The sequence below is a fragment of the Grus americana genome, chromosome 22, assembly GCF_028858705.1.
Source record: "Grus americana isolate bGruAme1 chromosome 22, bGruAme1.mat, whole genome shotgun sequence".
Taxonomy (NCBI): domain Eukaryota; kingdom Metazoa; phylum Chordata; class Aves; order Gruiformes; family Gruidae; genus Grus; species Grus americana.
This window is the reverse complement of record NC_072873.1, coordinates 2,175,028-2,195,624: the sequence shown is the minus strand read 5'-3', so window position 1 is coordinate 2,195,624 and position 20,597 is coordinate 2,175,028. Positions and strand designations below refer to the sequence as shown.

The window sequence follows — 20,597 nt, the reverse complement described above, 5'->3', positions numbered from 1 at the left end:
GACGGCCGCGTCCCTACGGGGAGAGGAGAAAACCTGATTTTCCTGCAGCCTTGGCGGGGGAAAAACCAACTAACAACTTGATTTTCTAGTCTCGGAGGTGATAGCGTGGCCTCGGCACCATCCTGCGAAGGGGTGCCGCGGCTCGGGCGCTGTCTGGCACCGCCGGCACTTGCTGAACGCAGCGGTTTCCCACCCGTGGGGGTGGCACGATGGCAGCACAGGGTGGGGGACAGGGTGGTCAGCGTGGTCCTTGAGCTGGTGTCACCGCTCCGGAACGAAACGTTCCAGCCCGAAGAGACCTTAATTTTACAGCTGTTCCCCTTCCCCGTGGTGTCGAGGTGCTGGCCGCGAGCAGAGCGGGGGGTTTCGCACGTTGCAGCGGTGAACGGTCTGCGTGTCGGCTACCGGGGAGCGCGGGAGGAAACCACGCTTTCCTGTGACGGGGAGCAACCCCCCCCGTGAAACCCCTGCTCGGGCGGCTGCAGGGACACGGGGCTTTCCTGCCACAACCCGAATACCGGGGAGACGTCCAGCATCCCCGCTGTGAGCACCCCGGAGCTGGATGCGCCACGCGGGTGCTGAGCCAGGACCACGGAAGGGCTGTGCTGACCGGGGGCAGGCTCCAGCGCCGGGACGTACGGGGTTTTACGCTCTCTGGTCGCAGGATGCAGCTTTTCCGCTCCCCCGTATCCTCCTCCCCGTGTTGCTGCCGTGGCCAGGACGGGATCAGGCAGCAGCGGGGTTGCACGAGGACTCGCAGCTTTTCACTTGCATCCTGCCAGGCTGAGCCGGGGCCTCCAGTGAGTTCCACCGCTGCGGCTCTCCGGGACCGGCTGACGTGATGGTTTCGTACGTTCCGTGCGTGCGGCTGCCTCTGCGTTTTAGCGAAGTCGCTCCGTGCTCGGAGCCGCGGTTCCGGGGGAGCTGAGAGCGGGATGTGCCGATCCCGGTTGCAGGGTCGCAGCCCCCAGCGGGCGCCGATGCGAGCACCGGGCTGGGGTCAGTGCAGCCTCGGCGCTGAATGCACGGGGGTGAGGGTGCTCGGACACCCCGGGGGAGCCCAAGGGTGACTCCAGCCCGCCCAGGGATCCCCTCGCAGGTGGGACGTGAGCTCGGGGCTGGCTTTTCGAACACGCAGGGCTGCTCTTTCAAGCTAGCGCTGTTCCACGGCAGGGCCCGATACACCAAGTGGAAAACGGTCTGAGGTTTTCCACCCCGCGCGGCGGCAGGGCGAGGAGGTTTTCTCCACGAAGGTGCCTCGGAGCCGCTCTAACCCCTCTGCTCGCAACCGCGGCTGCTGGTGGGAATGGAGGTTTGTGTTCCCGCGTTGGACTCCATGAGCAGGAACCGATGGATGAATTCACCGGTCGGCTTCGTCCCGGCGGCGGCCGGAGCCGATGGGGGTGGAAGGGAAAACCCCAGCCAGCTGCAGGCTGCTGCTGCCGTGCGTCACCGGGGGGGTTTAAGTGTTTGCTACCTAAAGGCAGCCAACTTAATTCTTTTCATTGGTAATAACTGAGGAGCCCAACGCTGCCTCCACCATAAATGCACTAAATAATTTTGCTCAGGCAATTAAAGCCTTTGATTGAGGGATCTGACAGGCTCCTTCGTTCCTTCTGGACGTGGTTAATGGGGGTAGCAAATGAGAGACTGTCCCTGAGGATGACGAAGGCGACGTTCTGGTGTTCGATTGATGTTTCTATCGCAGCTCAGGCCTTGTGTGAACCCGGGGGGTTCGCAGCCTCCGAGTACCGTGGGCTGTTCGTGCGGGCTGGGGGTCAGCAGAGATTGCTCTTCCCCCGCTCTCCATCGTTCCCTGCCGCGAGCTCTGGGGAAGCGCACCGATTAGCCGAGCCCTCGAGCGTACCCAAAATGCATTAGAGTTAAATAATTCAGTTACGGAGTCAAGATGGGGATCTGGGAGAGAAGCAGGCGGGAGAGATGCTCGGAAATGCAGGGGAGGCAGCACCCGGCCGCAGGGCGAAGCACGGCCGGGCAGCAGGGAAGGGAGCACGAGGGACTGACCTGGGCAGGCAGCGGAGGCCCGCGTAACGTCGGGGGGACGGAGAAACGTGGAGCTGAGCAGGATTTTGAAGCAGCTGGGGAGCTGGCAGAGCTCCTGGGCAGGGAGGTGCGTGCTGGTGTTTCCTCTGCTGCGAGCAAAGCGGGGAGATGAAAGGTGAAGTCTGATGGGGTGAGCGCGTGGAGCCCTGATAGTATCCCTGCCTGCATCCCTGCCTGCATCCCTGCCTGCATCCCTGCCCGCAGGTGCCTTTGCCTTCAGGCTCGCCTGCCCGGGGCAGCCGGCAAGCAGGACCGCTGCAGAACAACCAGCTTGCAGTCGCTCTGCCCGGCGAGTTCCCATGCACAGACGCTGCTGGGAAGTGAAGATTTTACCTGGTTTTGCAATAATTACTGTGAAAGCTGGCTCTAAACACGGCTTTAAAGCTGTTTCCATCACTCTGGGCATTGCACCTCTCAACCGCTGTACCCCAAACATCTGGGGGTGCTGCAAGCCTGCCCTTGCCGTTGGGTGATCTCCCCTTTGCAGCAGTGAGGGTGGGCAAGGGACCTCCAGCGGTTGGGGGGGACCTTTCCTGGCACTGCTGTTGGCTTAAAACTTTGCAGAAACGATTGGGCCGCGGGGGGAGGATGCCCCGCGCTCCCCTCGCCTCTCGCCGCTGGCATCCCTGCGGCAGCGGGGCAGTCGGTCAGCTGCTGGGGAAACCACGGGAGAAGAGCTGCAGCCTCGGGAAGAGCAGAGCATCCCGCAGGGCGGCCGGGCTGGATCCAGCTCTGCCTGGAGCCGTGGTCCCGGCTGGTGCGTTGGCTGTAGGGGTGCAACAGGGACCCCAGATCCCAGGACCTGGCTTACACGGGCAGCGATGGCAGGAGTCTGGAGCACTCCTCCCGCCTCCAAAGTCTCCCTCTGCCTTCCTCCTCTCTGCAGCCGACCCTGCGACAGCTCCCGGAGTGGCTGCAAGGCTTTTCCTTAATGCGCAGTGAACTTCTGTGCCCTGGCCCCTGCGTGCAGCCCCTTGGCGGGGGGGGGGGGGGTGGGTGTTGGACCGCATCCCCCTGCCCGCAGCTCCCCGTTGGGCTGCCCGTCCCCAGCCCGACGCCTGCCTCCATTGCCTGCATGCAGGGCTGAGGCCGTGCTGTTTTCTTTGCGTCAAAATTAACTTTGAACCTGATGGAAAACCTTAATTTGCACTTCAAAGTGCTTTGCAGCAATCTGCCAGCGTGAGCAAAGCCGTTGTTGGCACTCAGGATTTTTCTGGGGCCCTGCCTGCAGCAGAGCCTGGCCCTGTGGCTCCTGCCTGCCCCTGCCTGCACCCGCTCGATTCCCCTGGGGTCGTTGGTGCTCTCCTGCCTTTCAGCCCTGCCCTGCGACCCCCCCCTCAGCCCCCAAGAGCTGTTGATTTCGCCAGGCCACGCACTGAGGGCAACGTGCCGATTCCCTGGCAGAAATTCAGATGGAAACGGCCACGCTTTGCCCGCCGAAGCCTCGGAGCAGCCCGGTGCCCGCCTGGCATCCTTCTCCCAAAACCTCCTGGGCCTCGCGTTGCATTTTCGGCTCAGAAACCCCCACTGCGGCGCCCGGCTCCTGCTCCGGCCACGGGAATCGCCCCGGCCTCTCGGCATCCCGTGAGCAGTAGTAACCCGCCGATGCCAACCTGGGGCGGGCGGGGGTCCAGCCGCGCCGCCGACGGCCCCGCTCCTGCTCCGGCGGCGATGCTCGGCGCGCTGAATCACCGCCGCGCTCTCCCGGCGCAGCCCAGGCTCCATCCAAGCGATGATACAGCTGCGCTAAACATAGCGCGGGGAAGGGGGGTCTAGGGCGGGGGGGCCCATGGGAGCTCCTCGGCCGGGGGCTTCGCTCCCTTTGGGTCTCCGAGGTGGGGACGGGGGCTGGGTGAAGCCAAACGTCGTCTTCGCCTGGTTTTGCACCGACAGCTTTTCCCCCAGCCCGGCACGAGCCGTCGTGCGATGGAGGCAGATGGCTGGGATGCCGGATCGCGCCGTGCTGATGTCTCCCGGTCACCGTCCCTGGGGCTCCGCTTCCCCCCCCGCGGTGCTCCGGTGGGGTGGGACGAGGCCTCGGCAGGGATGTTCGTGCCGCAGGGTCAGCCGGTGCCGTGGGTCTGTCTGCGTGGTGCCGTGGGTCTGTCTGTCCAGGCCCTGGGGGCTGCGGGCGCCAGGCTGGCAGCAGCAGTGTCCCCCCCCACCCCGGGGGGCTGCAGGGGTCTGTCCCCGGAGCACGGGACTTGCCGGTGGAGCCCCAGGCGGCAGCGGTGCCGGTGAAAGGAGAGCAGCTATTAATAACCCTGCGCAGCAAAGGGAAAAAGATGTAATTCCATAATGGAAGCGGCTCCGAGAGAACAATTCAGGGAATAAAATGTTCTCGGGGGGGGGGGGAGGGGGGGGGGAGGCGAGCCCAGCCCCCACGGCGTGTGGCTGCAGCGCGGCTCTGCCGTTGCCCCCCGGGAAGGGAGCAGCCCCCCGGCCCCGGGGTCAGCCCCGCCGGGGGGGTCCCGGCCGCGGGAGGGGGCTGGGGTCCGGTGTGGGGGTGTTTGTCCCCCCCACACCCCGGGGCAGGGGGCGGTGGCTGCGGGGGGTCGGGGGTTCGGGGCAGCGTGTCCGCCCCGGGGAGCATCCCGGGGACCCGCCGTGCTCCGGGGGGGGGGGGCACTGGGGGGTAACGGGGGGCACTGGGGGGATGGGGGGGGCAGCCCCGGGGGCGGCACCGGCGCGTGGCGGGAGGAGGGGCTGGCGGCGCCCGGTGCCCACGTGGTTTCGCGGTGGCTCCGGAGCGGAAGAACCGGCGGCCGGGGCCGGGGCTGCGGCGGGGGCGGCCGGGACCGACACCGACACCGCGACCGGGGCGGGGAAGGAGCCGCATCCCGGCGGGCGCTGCCGCATCGCACCGCACCGCACCGCACCGCACCGCACCACCCCGCACCGCACCGCACCGCACCGCCGGTGAGTGCGGGGCCTGGGCCGGGCCGGGCCGGGCCGGGTGGGAACTGGGCTGCCCCCGCCCCGCCCGGGCCTGGCTCCCCCGGCTCCATCCCCGGCTCCATCCCCGGCTCCAGCTCCCCCGCCACCTCCATCCCCGGCTCCATCCCCGGCCCCGGCCCCAGCCCCGGCCCCGGCTCCGCCTCGGACCCCTCCTGCGTCTCCGACCCCGACCCCGTCCCCGTTCCCTGCCCGGCGACCCCCGTCGCGGTGCGGCACCGGGCTGAGCGCAGGAGGGGCGGGCGGCACCGGGCCGGGCCGGGGGGCGCTCGGGGGAGGGGGGGGTTACCGGAGACGCCGGGGCCGCCGCAGGCCGGACCCCTAATCCCCCCCTCCCCCCCCGCCCCGCCCCGCCCGCCGGTACCCGCGACCCCCGCCCGGGCTCACCCGCCTGCCCGGACTCCGCTCCCGGGGTCGGGGGGCACGCTCGCTCCCGGCCCCCCTTGCACGCTGGTTTGCACGCTGGTTTGCACGCTGGTTTGCACGCTGGTTTGCACGCAGGCTTGTAGCCCGTCCACGTTCACGCGGGGCTGTAGCAGCAGCACCGTGTCCTGGCCTCCACCGGCCCCCTCCCCGCAGCCCCCTGGAGCCCCCCGGCTCCCCCCCCCCCCCCCGGGAGGTTACGGCAGTGAGGAGGGGGCTTGTCCCGCTCGCAGCCCCCCGAGGCTCGGGGCAGGGGGTGCGTGGCTGGCGGTGGCTGCCCAGGGCTGCGCCGGAGCTCGGTTCTACCGAGTGCATCCTCCGGGACCCCCCGAGCGGGGCTGTGTTGGGGGGCCGGGCAGCTGCACGGTGCCTCTCCCCAAATGCCAGCTGGGTGCCAGCGGCCTGGCAGCATCCGCTGCCTGGCACAGCCCGTTCCCATCCCCATCCCCATCCCCGCTGGCACACCGGGGCGGTGAGCTGCTGCTTGCCGGCCGAGCCCTCCCGTGGTATCCCCGTGCTGGGGGGCTGCAGCCCCGTTTTTGCTTTCTTTAAAGGCATTTGTAGGCCTCAAGGAGGGGCCGACCGCTGGGAACGTGGAGGGAGCGTAGCTGGCGCGGTGCTGTGGGGACCTCGCCGTTGCCCCTGGAGCCTAATGACAGCGCCGCCATCTCCCGCTGACCCTCTCGTGGCTGATCTCCTGAGCACCTGCCCACCGCGGCTCCCTGCCCGCGCTGCCGACGCCTGAGACACGCGTGCCTGTGCCGCAGCCCTGCCCAGCCTGCACCACCTCGCCCCGCGCCCGGGGCCCGCTGCAAGGCAGGTGTCACAGTATGGTACAGATGGGGAAACTGAGGCACGGTTTGGGGAGCAGCAGGGCCAGGCCAGGGGACTCTGGGCCAGGCTGTGGGTGCAGAGCTGCTGCAGGGCCCTGTGTGTCGGGGAGGGAGTGGGTCCCGTCCCCGCTCAGCACCAGGGGCACCCCCTCCACCCTGCATGGTGCCCCCAGGACTCCCAGGCAGGGACTGGGCAGGGGTCTGGGGACCCACCGGCCCCAGGACTCCTGGGGTCTTGCTTTGAGGGGGTCACCAGGGGCCTGGGGAGTCGTGTCTTGGCTTGTGGGGGTGCCTCAGTTTCCCCAGGGGGGATGATGACGGTGCCCTCCCTGCCTGAGCAGAGCTGGGTCCCAAGCGCCTCATCCCCTCCATCGCTGCCCTGGGCGGGGGGGGGACATTTGAGGCCCTCAAGGAGGGGACAGAGGAGGGGTCACGGTGCCGGGGGGTTCGTCTGCGTTCTGTGCGCCTCGTCCCGGCGGAGGCTGCGACACGCACGGCTGCAGCAGCCCACGGCTGCCCAGCCCCAGCCGAGCTGAGGCTGCGGGAGCAGCCGGGGGGGGGGGTGTCTGTCCCTTGGGGCAGAGCGGGGCTGGGGGTGCCAGGGGGCTGGGCTGGGCCCTGACTCCAGCCACGACTCGGGGGGGGCCGGGCTGTCCCCTCCCCGTCACCCTGCAGAAATCGCCTCCCTCTCCTGCCTTTGTGCTATGAATTATTTGTGCGGCGGTGGCTCCCAGATGTCTGCCCGAGCCGGTGAGGCTGCGCAGGGCTGGCGGCCGCCCCGGTGCCCGCAGGGTCCCTGGCTGGAACGGGGACGGTACCAGTGGGGCCAGAACACCGTGCATGGATGCTGGGGCTCAGCACCGCCATCGCTGCCTCCTCGCCGGCTCGAGGCGCGTTTTTCCTGCCGGGCCGGCTGTGCCAAACAGCCTGGGAGCCACGGCAGAGCCACTGGTGGCAGCGGCTTTCAGGAGCCTCGACCACTCAATATCCTCAACCGGGGACAAATCCTGTGGCACCGGGCGGTGTGGCGGAGCGGGCCAGGCAGGATTAGGCCCCCCCCGGTGCCGGCTCGGGGGCCACGCAGTGATGCAGGTGTCTCCCCGGGGGGTGAGCGGCAGCGCCGGTATATAGGGCACGGCACGGGCTGCGTGCCGCCGCGGAGGCGTGGGAGGCCGGGAAGCAGCTCGCGTGCGGCGCGGGGCGGGAGGCAGCGGCACCGGCCGCTATTTCTGGCGTTCGCTCTCGGGGGGACGTGGGGAAAGTCACCGCGTCCCCTCAGGGCCATTCTGCTGGGGATGTTCTCTGCTGCCCCTGCTCCCACCCTTGTCCCCGGCGGTGATGGCCCCTGCTGGGGGGGCTGCCAGGACCCCTGTGTCCCCCCCTTCCCCGGCGGGGGCAGAGGCGATCTCCTGGCCGGGGTCCCCCCACCACCCCGGGGGATGCTGCGGGGTTGGAGCCGCTGCCGGTGGCGGCTCCCGGGACGGTCCTTCCTCCATTGCCCTTTGCCACTGGGACGCGCCGAGCTCCTGCAGACCCCGCTCTGTCCCCAGGACCCGGCTGGGCTTGGGGGGGGCTGATCCACGGCCCCCTCTGCCCCAGGCCGCATCCTGCACCCTGTGCCCCCGCAGCCCAGCCGCCCCCAGGGGCTTCGGGCTGCCCCCGCCGGATTCATCCCCGCTTCTCCTGGGGAGCGAGGCCGTGGGGTCACCGGCGGCTGTCTGTCCGTCCGTCCCCCCCCAGGCAGGACATGGACTCCATGTTCGAGGACGACATCAGCATCCTGACGCAGGAGGCGCTGGGGCCGGACGAGGACTGGCTCGACAGCCCCAACACCGACCTCTCGGGTGAGATGTGCTCAGCCTCCCACTTTGCCCTCATCACCGCCTACGACGACATCAAGAACAGGCTGACGGGGCTGGAGAGGGAGAACTCCACACTCAAGCGTCGGCTCAAGATGTACGAGGTCAAGGTGAGGGGCCGGGGGGACCTGGGGGGGGACATGGGGCCGGGGGTCCCCACTGATCCCACTGATGGCTCTGCCCCGCGGCCGCAGTACCCGCTGATCGGCGAGTTCGGGGAGGAGCACATCTTCTCCCTCTACGAGGCCAAGGAGACGTCGCTGCTCAAGAGCGAGAAGGCGTCGCTGCAGCAGCAGCTCAACCAGTTCCAGCACGAGGTGAGCGGGGCCGGTGGGGTCGGGGGACACGGGGGGGGGGTGTCCCCGAGCTGCCCACCCACCCCTACCTGTCCCCCCCGGCAGCTGCAGAAGAGCAAAGAGCGGGAGGAGCAGCTGGAGGAGATGATCCAAGCCTACGAGAAGCTGTGCGTGGAGAAGGCTGACCTGGAGACCGAGCTGGGAGAGATGGTGGGTGCCGGCGGGGACCGGTGCCTGGGGACGCCGGGGTCCCCTTCCCCGCTCTGTGGCAGCAGCCAAGCAGATGGCCGATCGCTTCTGCGTCACCGCGGGGCTGCTGGTGGCACCGCCGGGATGCGGTGGGGTGCAGGGCTGGGGGGGGCCGTGGCTGCTCGCCCCCGTTATGGCCACCTTGGGGGTTGTGGTGCTGCACGTGCCTTGGCTTTATCCCTTCTCTTCCCGCTCCCACCGTGCCGAGGGATGCTCCCGGCTCCGGCACAGTGTGTGCCCCCCATCCCGGCACCACGTGCTTGGGGTTGACCGGGCATCCCCAGCTTCTGCCACCCCAGCCTGGGGGGGCCACCCCCCACCGTGCCACCCTCTTCTGGGCTGGCCACGTGCTGGGGACAAGCCCCCCCCATCACCCCGCCAGGACGGCCACCAGCTCCACGGGGACCCTGAGCGCCGTATCTGCTGGGGGGGAGCAGGATGAACCCCGGGGACGGGGTGCGGTGCCGGTGGGCTTCAGCTCTCTGCCCCCTCCCCGGGCAGCGGGCGCTGGTGGAGACGCACCTGAGCCGCATCCGGAACCTGGAGCAGCAGCTGCGGCAGCGCGATGGCAGCACCTTCCCCGGGCTGGGCACCCCGCTACCGGGCCAGGAGGTGCCTTTCCTCGCCCTGCACCCCAACCCCAGCCTGACCCATGGTGAGCAGCCCCCCTCCCCGCCCCGCAGGACACCCCCCCCCCCCGGGACCCCCGACCCTGGCGGGGCAGCTCCGTGCCGGGCGCTGAGCCGTGCCCTGCCCGCAGTGCTGGAGCGTGCCGGGGGCTGGCAGAGCCGGGGGCTGGAGGCGGCGGGGCGGCTGGAGGCCGAGCTGGAGGCGGCACGGCAGGAGACCCAGCGTGCCCAGCACCGCGAGGAGCATCTCAAGGCCGAGTGCGAGCGGCTGCAGGCGGAGCTGAAGCACCTGCAGGACGCCCGGGAGCAGGTACAGGACAGGGTCCGGCTGTGCGGGACCACCCCCCGTCCCCGCTGGGTGGGGGTCCGGGTGCTGACGGGATGTCTGCCCTCCCCAGGACCAGTCGGAGCGGGACATGGCCTGGGTGAAGAAGGTGGGCGACGACCAGTAAGTGCTGGGGGTGGACTGGGGTGAGGGTGGGAGGGATGGGGGCACGCGGGGGCTCTCTGCTGGGGCGCAGCTGGGCTTCGTGTTCAGGGTGTCCTGGGGGGGCCGGGACCTCCCTTTGGGCAGGGTCCCCAGGGGCTTCTCCCCATCGAAGTGCTGCTGCAGGGATCCTGCACCCCAAAAGCACCCGCTGCTCCCCAGCAGTTTGGAGTTGAGCTGGGCTCCAGGCACGGGGCGGCCGCAGTCCGGCGTCCGGCACCGTACAGACTGCGCGGTGCCGGCTCGGCGAGTGTGCCGCTGCCTCCAGAGGGCACTGACGGCTTGTGGCTGCCGTGCAGCACCGTACAGCACCGTGCAGTCACCGTACAGCACCGTGCAGCACCAAGCCGTGCCACGCAGCCGTGCCAAGCTGCGGGATGCCGGCGTGGCTGCACCGGGCAGCACCAGGAGCCGCTGGCTGCCCCTTCTCCACCCCGCTCCGGCTCTGCACCAAACCCTGCCGGCAGCATTTCTTTTTGCAACGGTGTGGCTGATGCGGAGCCGTCGCGGTGCCGGTGCCGGTATTCCCTCCTCCAGCCCTTGCGCTTCTTCCTGGCCTCCCCCTCGCTGCAGCCGTGAGCTCTGGGGGCTCCATCAGGGACCCCCGGGGTGCTGTGTGGTGCTGGGAGACAGGGACCGAGTACCCCAGATTTGGGATTAGGGCCAAGGCACCCCCAAGTCTGGGAAGGGCTGAGGAGAGCCGGGGGAGGCGGCACGGCTGTGCCAGGGCAGCCAGACCCCCAGGGCCCCCCCGGCATCAGGGGGTGCAAAGCAGCTCCGGGCCGGTGCTGAGCCTTTTCCCTAAAACCCCCCATCCGTAACCCATTTAATTAGGCAACGGCCTCGTTACCCCGCCGTCCTCGCCGCTTCAGCCTCGCGCACGTGTCCCCACCGCGACCGGTGCCGGCGAGGCCGCGGCAAGCAGGACTTCGCACCCCTGCGTGTCGTGTGTGTGTGTCCCCCCCCCAGCCCCGCGCTGTGACGCCGGGCAGGATGCGCCGCGTTGGCATCGCGGCTCCTGCGGGCACGTCAGGCTGTGCCGGGCAGCGATGCGCCGGGGCCGGCCGCCCGTGCCAAGCTGTGGACAGATAAAAGGTGACGCGCGGGGACTCGCCTGGCGCGGGGCCGAGAAGGTGTTGGGGTGTTGGGGTGGGGGGAAGGGGGGGGGGTTCCCCCCTCCTTTTTCCCGAGGCGTTGGATGCTTTTGCTGTTTCTTGTCTCCCCGGCGTAAATCAGCGCGCGGGGCTCGGGGGGGGTCGCCCGCATCCGTGCTGGCATCCCCGGGGGCTGCGGCCGGGCGGCTGCCGCCCTGTCTCTGCACCGCACGTCCCGGGGCAGGAGGGGGGGGTCCCTCAAGAAACTTCCCCCCCCTTAATTCACTTTATTTTTCGCAGAGCTGAGCTCCCCCACCCGTGCCGTCCCTCCCTCTCCCCGTGCCCCTGCCCACGGCATCCAGCCCCCACCGGGAAATAAAACTCCAAATATATGTATTAACATTTCCCAGACCCACCTTGGTTTTAAGCCCGCCTTCTCGAGGTCGGCGTGGGGAAACTGAGGCACAGCCGGCTCCACGTCCCTCACCCCAGGTCTGGGGACACCTTCCCCCCCGCCCCCTCCCCAGACCCAGCCTTTCCCTCCCTCTTTTCTTGTAAATACAGCTCTTTTTTGTAACCCGCTCCTCTCCACCACTTTTTTTGGTGTGAAAGGTGCCTTATCGCCGCTTTCCATCTCCGGGTGACTTTTCTGGCTGGCTTTTGCCGAATTAGTCAGCGTGCTGCCACAGCGTCAGCGGGGTGGGGGTCCCTCCAGAACTCCCCCCCCCACCCCGCCGCCCCTGTTTTGGGGGGGGTGTTTTTTGTTTCTTTTCTTGGTTTTGTCCTTTTTTTTTTTTTTTAATCTTTTCTGAGGTCACGGCCGTTCCCGCTTGTAACTCCTCGAGAGGGGACTGGGGAAAAGCCAGGAGCCAAATCACAGGGAAAGCCCCCGGGGGGAGCAGGGTGGGGGGGTGCGGGGTGGTGGTGGTGGGGGGGGTGGAGGGTGCTGGAACGCCGCAGGGCCGGGGGATGCTTTGCAGGATCCGTCCCCGGGATATCGCCGCTGACATCCAGGGGTGACGCGGTGCCAAAAACCGGGGGCGTCGGGTGCGGGCAGGTGGGAGCACCCACCCGTCAGCACCCCCCGTGCCCCTCCCGCCGCTTCTGCCACCGTTTTGGTGGGATTTTGTGGGTTCGAACCCAATCTCGCGCCCGTGGGTTGCTGCCGTGCTCGCCGCCGCTGGGACATCCCCGTCCCCTGCTCTTCTCCCCGGTTCCCCCCCACCCTCTACTAAAAGGGGGGTCCGGCCAACTGCTGGGGTCATGCCTGGCCCCCCCCATCAACCCACGCTCCCCCCCCAGCCCGGCGATGATGATGGCAGCTCCGCCTGCGGTTCCTGCTTTTATTTCAGTCTTCGCCGGCTTCTTGTTTACCAGGTGTGACTTGTTCGATGTCACCCCTTCCTCCCCCTATTTTCCACCCCCATCCTGCACTGTCCCCCCCACCCGGGGGGGTCCTGCACCCTGGCCAGCACCCACACACCGCAAATTTACTTTGCCACCACCAGGTATCATTTTTTTTTGGGGGGGGGGGCGGAGAAGCACGGCCTCGCCAGCAGCCTTTTGGCTGCTGGCGAGGCCGTGCTTCTCCCCCCCCCCCCAAAAAAATGGGTCTGGTGCCCTCATTGGGTGCTTTTTTGGGGGACACACCTTGTACCCCACCTGTCCCCAGCCCCTCGCTTCGGTGGTCCCAGCTGGGGGGGTGGTGGTGGTTTTGGGATGCTTTGCATCCCTCCTGCCGTGTCCCGTGTGCCCCCCCCCCCCCCCCACCTACTCCAGCGCCCGCCGCAGCATCTCTGGCTGGGGACAAGGAGGGGACACGATATCGATCGTCTTGGTCAGGACCACGGGGGACCCAAACGGTCCCGCAGGATTTGGCCGATCCCGTCAGAGCGGCGATGCTCCGCGGTGCTTTCGGCGGGCGTGGGCGGCCAAGTTTTCGGCAGCTGTTTTGTTCTCACGGCTTATCTGCAGTTGCGTATCAAAACCCACAGTTTGCCCTGAAACAGAGCTTTTTTTTTTTTTTTTTTTCAGAGAGTTGGGGGCACCAAAAGCTTCCCCCTTCATGTTTCCCTCCCCCTGGCACCAAACCTCCCAAAAAGCCTCACAGACACACACATCCCCCCCCCGCCCTGCCTACAGGAGGGACCCATGGGGCAGGTCCCTGCCCTCTCCCCGGTGCAGGCAGGGGTCCCGGCAGGGTGCCCTGGGTGGGGGCTGCTCATTCCACACACCCCCCCCCCCCCCCCAACCCCGGCACCGCTCACGTCTCTGCCCCGTCGCTGTGGTTTTGGTGCTTCCTCCCTGCGCCTCGGTGTGAACTTCGGGGAGGGGTGGCTGGGGTGGCCCCCCCAGGGGAGCGGCCGAAATCCAGCAGTGGGACTGGGGGAGCCGGGACACCTCCACCCCCCCACCCCCGCCTTGGGGAGCGGCCGCAGCCTCTGTGCTGGGGGCCTGGGCACGGAGCCAGGGGCCCGTGATGGGCCACGGAGGGGAAACTGAGGCAGGAGAGGTGGGAGCCAGAGGGGCCACGGGTGGGGTGGGGGTCTTGGGGGCAGTCGTGTCCGGGGATGTCCCTGGGTGCTCGTGTCCTCGGTGCCGCCCTGGCAGGGCCGTGGGGACGTGACATGGGGACCCAGCTGGGGAAATGTCATTCCCTCTTTCTCTCTTTCTTTTTCTCTCTTTTTCTTTCTTTATCTTCTTTTTTCTTTCTTTTTTCTTTTCTCTTTTTTATTTTTTATTTTTTATTTTTCCTTTTTCCTTTTTCATTCCCTTCTTTTCCCTTCTTTTCCCTTCTTTTCCCTTCTTTTCCCTTCTTTTTTCCTTCCCCCGCCCTGATGAGCTGACAGGAGGGCGGGCAGGGGCAGACCTGTCGGCTGCTGTTACGAGCGGTGTCTCCCGGGTCCCCGGGGTGTCACAACAGCTCAGTTGAACCCTCCGCACGCGGCGCAGGAGGACGCGTCGAGCCCCCAGCCCCGCGGGGCCCTCGGGAGACGGCTTCTCCCTTCGCATCACCGCAGAGAATATGGTTTTGAAAAGTGACACCGAAGTTGGGGAAGAATTGATGACTTTGTCAGGGCTTCCAAGAGCTGGGCGGGGGGGGGGGAGCACGGCACCCACCTCCCTCCCCTTCCCGGCTGCTCGCGGTGCGCAGGGCGGCTGTGGGTGCGATGCCGGGCAGTGCACGGCCACAATTGTTCCCTTTTGAGTTAAAAACTTGAATTTGGGTTGGTTTTGGGCACGTCCCACAGCACCGCAAGGCAGGACCCCCCCCCAAAGCTGGGGGACTGGGGCTGCTTTGCCCCCAGTGACGCTTCGTCCCCGTCGCAGAGTGAACCTGGCGCTGGCCTACACGGAGCTGACGGAGGAGCTGTGCCGCTTGAGGAACCTCAGCTCCCTGCAGAGCCAGATCCTCCGCGCCCTGCTGCAGGAGAAGAGCCTCAACGGTGGTAAGGGGCGGGGGGGGACCAGGGCGGGGAGGGGGGGCTGCCACCCCACAACCAGACAGGGCTGGGATGCAAAAAACGGGGAGAGCACACTGGGTTCCTGTGTCCTCTGGCCGGTGCTGAGCTCCCACGTGGGTCCATCCTGAGGAGCATCCCTCCCCAAAGAGCATCCCTTCCCGGGAGCATCCCTCCCCAGGAGCATCCCTTCCCGGGAACATCCCTCCCCAGGAGCATCCCTCCTGCCGGGGGTACCCACGGCTGCATCCCCCCATCCATCCAGGACGCACATGGGTGATGAGGGATATTTTCTGTGCTGCCAAGCTGATGGAGGGTATTTTCTGTGCTCCCCCTGCCCCATTTTGCTTTGCAGCCCAGCGCCACTCCCCGCTGTCCCAGTGCCATTCGCCAGCCCAGCAGCGTCGCTCGCCCGCCCCGCAGTGCCCCTCGCCCGCTCCGCCGGGGCGTTCGCCAGCACCCCAGTGCCAATCGCCAGCACTGCAACGGCGCTCGCCAGGACCCCCCAGCCAGTCGCCGGCCCAGCAGCGCCGCTCGCCAGCCCCCGGCCCCTGCCAGTCCCCTGCCCAGCAGCGCCGGTCCCCGGTGCCCCCCTCCAACCAGTCGCCCGCCCAGCAGCGCCGATCTCCGGCCCCACCGCCCTGCCCGTCCCCGGCTTTGGCATCACCGCACCGGCTGCCTGGCGAGAGGATGGAGCTGGGCTACGCCAAACCCTCCAGCCGCCACATCAAAGCCGGCTTCCAGGGCCGCCGCAGCTACTCGGAGGTGAGCAACGTGGCCCTGTACCAGCAGAGCCGCTCGCTCTGGCTCCAGCCCGAAGCCTCGACGCTCCCCAAGCACCGACCCTATGGCGAGGTGTACCTGGGGGGCGCGGGGGCCCCCCTGAGCACCCGCGAGCCCTTCGAGGAACACGTGCGTTTCGAGAAGCAATCGTCGGATGAAGAGGAGTGGGCGCTCCCCAGCCCCCCCAGCCCCGAGGCGGGGGCCATCCGCTGCGCCTCCTTCTGCGCCGGCTTCCCCAGCCCCGACGCCGACGCCGCGCACCGGACGGCCGCTGCCTACGCCCGGGCAGAGCACGCTCAGTCCTGGCCCTCAATCAATGTAAGCGGGACCCCCTGGGGCTCTTTTGCGGTGGGTCGGGAGGGAGAAGAGGCAAGGGGGACACCCCCCCCCCACCACGCAGGCAGGGCGGTCGCCCCGCGGCGTGCCTCAGTTTCCCCATTTCTGCCCACCTGCGCCCGGCGGCGGGAGGGTGCTGGGGAGGAGGAGGAAGGGGGAGGGGGGGTACACGACCCCCACGGGGAGCGGGCGGTGGGCTCAGCGCCATTCTGTGCCCCCGCAGCTGCTGCTGGAGACGGTGGACTCGGAGGTGCGGAGCTGCCCGCTCTGCCAGCTGGCCTTCCCCATCGGCTACCCGGACGATGCCCTGGTGAAACACATCGACTCGCACCTGGAGAACAGCAAGATCTGAGCCTCCCCGCCCTCCCCGGTCTTTGGATGCTGCATGAAAACACACGAGGAGCAACACGGCTCCCGAAATACCTCCAAGTCTTCAGTAGCTATGGAAAGACTGAGCACCCCCCACCCCGGAGCCCCCGGCCCACCCTAAGTGGGTTCCTCCGCTCCCGCCTCGCACCGTCCCTGCACCACGCTGGGTTCGGGCGCTCGAATCGGGGCACCAGGATGACGCCGGCCCGGGTGGGTGCTGGAGGGGACCCGACTGTGCCCTTGGGTGTCACCCGCACCCTTGGGTGTCGCTGCTTGATCTCAGGGAGGATTCGAGGGGCCGGGTCCTGGATCGGGCCCCCAGGAAGCAGGTGAAGGGAAGGGGCTGCCCCTTCCCCGGCTCCGTGGGTCAGAGTTGGGTTTGGGGGGGGTGGGATGGGGGGGGGTAGCTGCTTGTTCTCGGTCTCACTCACCTCGTCCCACCAGTTCAAGCATCTTTCCACTCTTTTACATTAAAAGCACCCCCCCTCCTCATTTCTCCCCCTTCCCCACAACGATGCTGCTGAGAAACAAACCCCGCAGCCCGAGGCGCAGCATGGACCCCCCCACATTGCACTGGGCTCCGCTGCCCAGGGGCTCTCCCCGACCTTGGCCCCCCCCCGTGTGGGGACAGCGCAGCCCCCCCCAGCAGCCCCCCCCTGCACCGGGTCCCTCCTGCTTTAGCCCGGGGCTGCAGGCAGCTGCTCACCCCGAGCCCCCCGTCCTGTCACCCCCATCCCCCCCACGTTCAATCTACCTCAAAGCTGCCGGGAGGGGGGGGGGGTATCCACGCCACCGTCCCCCCCGCCGAGCCGCTCTGCGCTGCATGTCCCCCCTGTGCCACGGCACGCACCCCCCCCATGCACCCCAAGGGGCTCGGCAAGGTGGCCCCCCCCCACTGCACCCGGAGCCCCGGGAGGAGGGACCCGCGCTCTCTGCAACGCCACCGACTCCAATAAAACCTTTCCAGTGCCCAAAACGCTGTGGGGGGAGAATGAAGCTGCCTCTTCTCTTTGGGTCCCTGGGGAGGGGGGGGTCCTGGTCTGTGGGTGCCCCCCGGGGCTGGGGACGGGGCAGGGGACAGGTCTGGTGTTGCTGCATCCAGCCCTGGCAGAGCCAACTCGTGTCGCCAGGGCTCAGCCCCGGGGGTGATGGGGTTCAGGGTGCCCGTTGCAGGTCGCCTGCACCCGTGGCCCCGTTCCCGGCACGGCGACACGTTTCGGGTTTACTGGCTGGGCAGGCGGCAAGAAATGGGACAATAAAAAGCAAAACAAAAACCATCACCAGCCCCGGGAGCGACGGTGCAGGCACAGCCAAACCACGGCCCCGCGGTGCCAGTGCCGGCGTGTGGCCAGACCGGTGCCTTCGGGGTCCCCGTGCAGCTGGGGACATCCCCCCCCCCCCCCCCCGCCCCAGCCTGTCCCATGCCTGGGGGGCTGTGGGGTGGGCACGGGGGGACTGTGGTTGTGACGATGCCAGCGCAGGTGCTGAGCTCCGCTCATGCTCGGTGCTCGTGGCACGACAGCACGGCCCCGGGCCACTCACCCGGGTGATGCTGAATGTACCCGGAGTGACACACGGGGGATAAAAAGGACATGGGGACCCCCAGCCCCACGTGGGACCCCGGCACGGAGCAGCCCTGACCTTCCCGGTTATTTGGGCGAGGGGAGCAGAGGGGCTACGCCAGACCCCGGGAGGTGCCGATGGGCGAGCAAGGCGCCGTGGGGGAGAGCGTGCGGCCCCGAAGGCGGCGGGGCTGGGACCGCAGAGGAAGCGAAGAGCCCACGCTGTGCTAGGTAAGCAAAACGCCGAGCGGGGCAGCGCCGGAGGGAGCCCAGAGCTGGGGCTGCGAAGGGAGGGGGTGCCCTTGGGCACGACACCGGGGTGATGGTCACGGAGCATCCCTGGCAGTGGGTGGAGGTTGGGGAGGGCAGCTGGGCTTCACACCTCCGTCACCCGCTCACAATCAGCCTCGTTAACGGCTGCTGCTTCTCCCTCCTATCGGTGCCAGCACACCAGCCGAGGTGGGGGACACCCCGCAGGGCTGGGGGTCCGTGGGGGTGATCGCTGGGGGGGGGAAGGAGGGGGATGCTCCTGGCTGACCTGGGGGAAGGGGCTGCCCTGTGCATGGGGAAGCCCCGTCCCTCCCACCATGGGCACCACTGCTCCGGCAGCAGCACCGAGACCCGCTCCTCCGTGTTATTGTAGGGCCTACAGCCTCCCTGCCTGCGGGCTGAGGGTCAGGGGCGGCCCTGCGGGGACGGTGGCTGATTTTGCACCCTGTGGGGATGTGGGTGCATGACATCAGCGCTGAGATACCCTTAAACTGGGCTGCTCTTGAGAAATCCCAGCCCCTGCCTGCCCTGGCTCTGTCTGGGAGCATCTGTGTGATGAGTTGTGACCGTTCTCTGGCCTCTCTGCCTGGGGGAGGCTGCAGGAGGTGGAAGGGGCTCAGTCCCAGCTCCCCGGGCACAGCCCTGAGCAGGGCACGGAGCCGGTTCCCAGCCGCCGTGGCACGGCAGGCTGCGGAGCGATGGTGTGAAGGAGATAGGCTCTGCGCCGCCGGTGAGGCAGCGGCACAGCGGGCATTATCACAAGCTGATCTCTGCATCTGGCAGGGGAGGGGGAGGAAGAACAGCCCCTGCCCCGGGGCTGAGCCGGCTCTGGCTCCCCGGGTGGGCATCGGCAGCCCTGGGGTGCCAGGCAGCGATGGAGCGGGGGGACTGAGCCAAGGGGGGGGGAACGCGGTGACCCCCCGCCATGGGGACACAATGCTGCAGGGAAGGGTCCCGAAAAGAGTAAACTGGGGGGTTGCACCCACCCAGGGACGAGGCCCGATCGTCGCCTGGGGTGGTACAGAGGGCAGATGGGCTCCTTCTCTGCCCATCCACCAGTTTGGACTGGAAACGTGCTGGGATGGGGGCGGACAGGGGGCCCGGCGGCGGGCGGGGGGGTGCCTGGCCCCCACCCTCTCCTACCACCCACTCTCCCCCCCGGCTCCTCTCTCTTTTTTTGAAATCACGTGATAAATGTCAAACGGCGGGTGCCGTTACTCATCCCGCTGCCAACTCAGCACCGCTTTCCTCCGGGGGCGGCTGCCGCTGAGTCAGGAGCTGGGCTCCCCCAGGGGCGCAGGGACCCCCGACCCCCAAAACACCAGCCCCTCCCCGGTTCCTGGGCCGTGCGGGAGGATCCAGGCGGGACCTCTGTCACCCGAGGCAGATGCATCCCCAGCTCGAGCGCATGATGCTCATATGAGTTTGGGGGTCCCGGCACCCCAGGTTTGGGGCATTCGCCTCTGAAGCCGCTGCCTGGGACTGCCCAGCTGCCCCAATCCTGCTGCCCTTCGGATGGTGCTGGGGGGGACGACGGGCTGGCGGTGGCCCCGGGACGCCCGCGTTCGCAGGGCTCGGTGCCCAGCAGCCGTGCCGTGCTGTGCCTGCGGTCGCAGGGCCGAGCAGCTCGCCGCATCCCGTGAGCACAGTGCAGGCGCATCACCCCCCCGGCACCCCCACTTCACCCGTGGGGACCACTCTGCCTCGGCCCCACTCTGCGTGGGGAAACCCTGAGACATCGCCACTGCAAGAGGGGCCGGTCCCCACCGATGCCTCCCGCTCACCTGGGAGCCCCGTGCCTCAGTTTCCCTCTCCCACCCGCTGCAGCTCCACCGCCCGGCGTGCAGGGCGAGCGGGGCTGCCCGGGGGGGGGGGTGTGTGTGGCCCCGTTTCCTCCAACCCCCCCCAGGTGCTGCTGCCTTTTTGACACCTCGCAAGAGCTGCAAACCACAGCACTGGGTTGTGGTTTTTGGTCTCAGCCTCACCCCCCGGAGTGGCAGGGCTTTCGCCTGGGGCGCCCACCCGGGGCTAAACCGGGTGGTCCCAGGGGCCGGTGTACCCCAAGGGTGCCCGACCACCTTGTAGGGCTCAGGGTGCCACCATGCCACCCATACATGGCACCCCCCCCCTGCCCCGCCACAGTCCTGGTCCCCAAACCCACCCCGGAGCACCTCTGCAGCTGCCCTGTCCCAAGGGTGCTGGTGGGGGGGGGGGGGATGTGGCCCTGCTGTCCCCACGGATTGGGGCTGGGGGGGTCGGGGGCCAGGAGCATCCCCCCGCTGCTGCAGGCGTCGCATCCCGGTCCCCAGCTGCTGCCACAGGGAGCGTGACGAGGTGGTGGCCATGCCTGGGGGTCTGGCATGGGAGGGGGGGTCCCACAGGCAGCAGGGGGTGGGAGGACCCACTTTGGGGCTCAGGGGCTCTCGGCGGGGCTCAGACCACTGGGGCCCTGCAGTGGCCTGGCTGTGCTGGCTGCGGTGACAAGGGATGAGCCAGTCCCCCCCTCAGCCATGACAGGGCTTGCGGGGGGCTTCCCGCGGTGGCAGGGGCTGGGGTCCATCTCCTCCAGCCCGTCCCAAGGTGCCAGGAGCATCCCCGGGGCGATTGTCCCCTGAAACACCAGGGATGTCACAGGACATCGTTCCCCAGAGCCACCCGTGTGCGTGCAGCCCCCTCCCCACGCTGGGGCCGTGCCCCCCTCCCATGTCCCCCGGTGTCCCCATCCCCTGAGCCACCCCGGCCTCGCAGCGGGTCACACTGTTGTGGGCTGTTTCCTATGTGACAACTTTCTTTCTCTTTTTTTTTTTTTTTTTTCCCAGCAAAAAACCCCTCTTATTTTGGGCAGGTTGAAAGGTTTCTTTTTCCAGCATGCTTTCGGGGTTTTTTTTCTTTTCTCGGCGTTTCTATCGTTTAGGGGAAAAATGAAG

The 20,597-nt window shown here is 68.1% G+C and overlaps 1 protein-coding gene across 1 annotated transcript; it reads left to right on the top strand.

Annotated features, from left to right (window-relative positions):
• Nucleotides 1-6,001: 6,001 nt before the first annotated feature.
• On the top strand, nucleotides 6,002-16,127 carry TBKBP1 (TBK1 binding protein 1). Its single transcript, XM_054801683.1, has 10 exons — nucleotides 6,002-6,262; nucleotides 8,020-8,244; nucleotides 8,329-8,451; nucleotides 8,536-8,640; nucleotides 9,181-9,334; nucleotides 9,440-9,618; nucleotides 9,707-9,756; nucleotides 14,220-14,338; nucleotides 14,706-15,451; nucleotides 15,693-16,127. Exons 2-10 carry the CDS (start codon nucleotides 8,023-8,025, stop codon nucleotides 15,819-15,821), a joined length of 1,827 nt encoding a protein of 608 aa, XP_054657658.1. The 5' UTR covers nucleotides 6,002-6,262; nucleotides 8,020-8,022; the 3' UTR covers nucleotides 15,822-16,127.
• Nucleotides 16,128-20,597: the final 4,470 nt, after the last annotated feature.

Bases quoted from the DNA above. Each gene is read 5' to 3' on its own strand.
- TBKBP1 (XM_054801683.1), top strand. From the start codon at position 8,023: ATGGACTCCATGTTCGAGGACGACATCAGCATCCTGACGCAGGAGGCG. The intron at 9,619-9,706 runs GTACAGGACAGG...TGCCCTCCCCAG, and splicing joins TGCAGGACGCCCGGGAGCAG to GACCAGTCGGAGCGGGACAT. The intron at 14,339-14,705 runs GTAAGGGGCGGG...TTTGCTTTGCAG, and splicing joins GGAGAAGAGCCTCAACGGTG to CCCAGCGCCACTCCCCGCTG.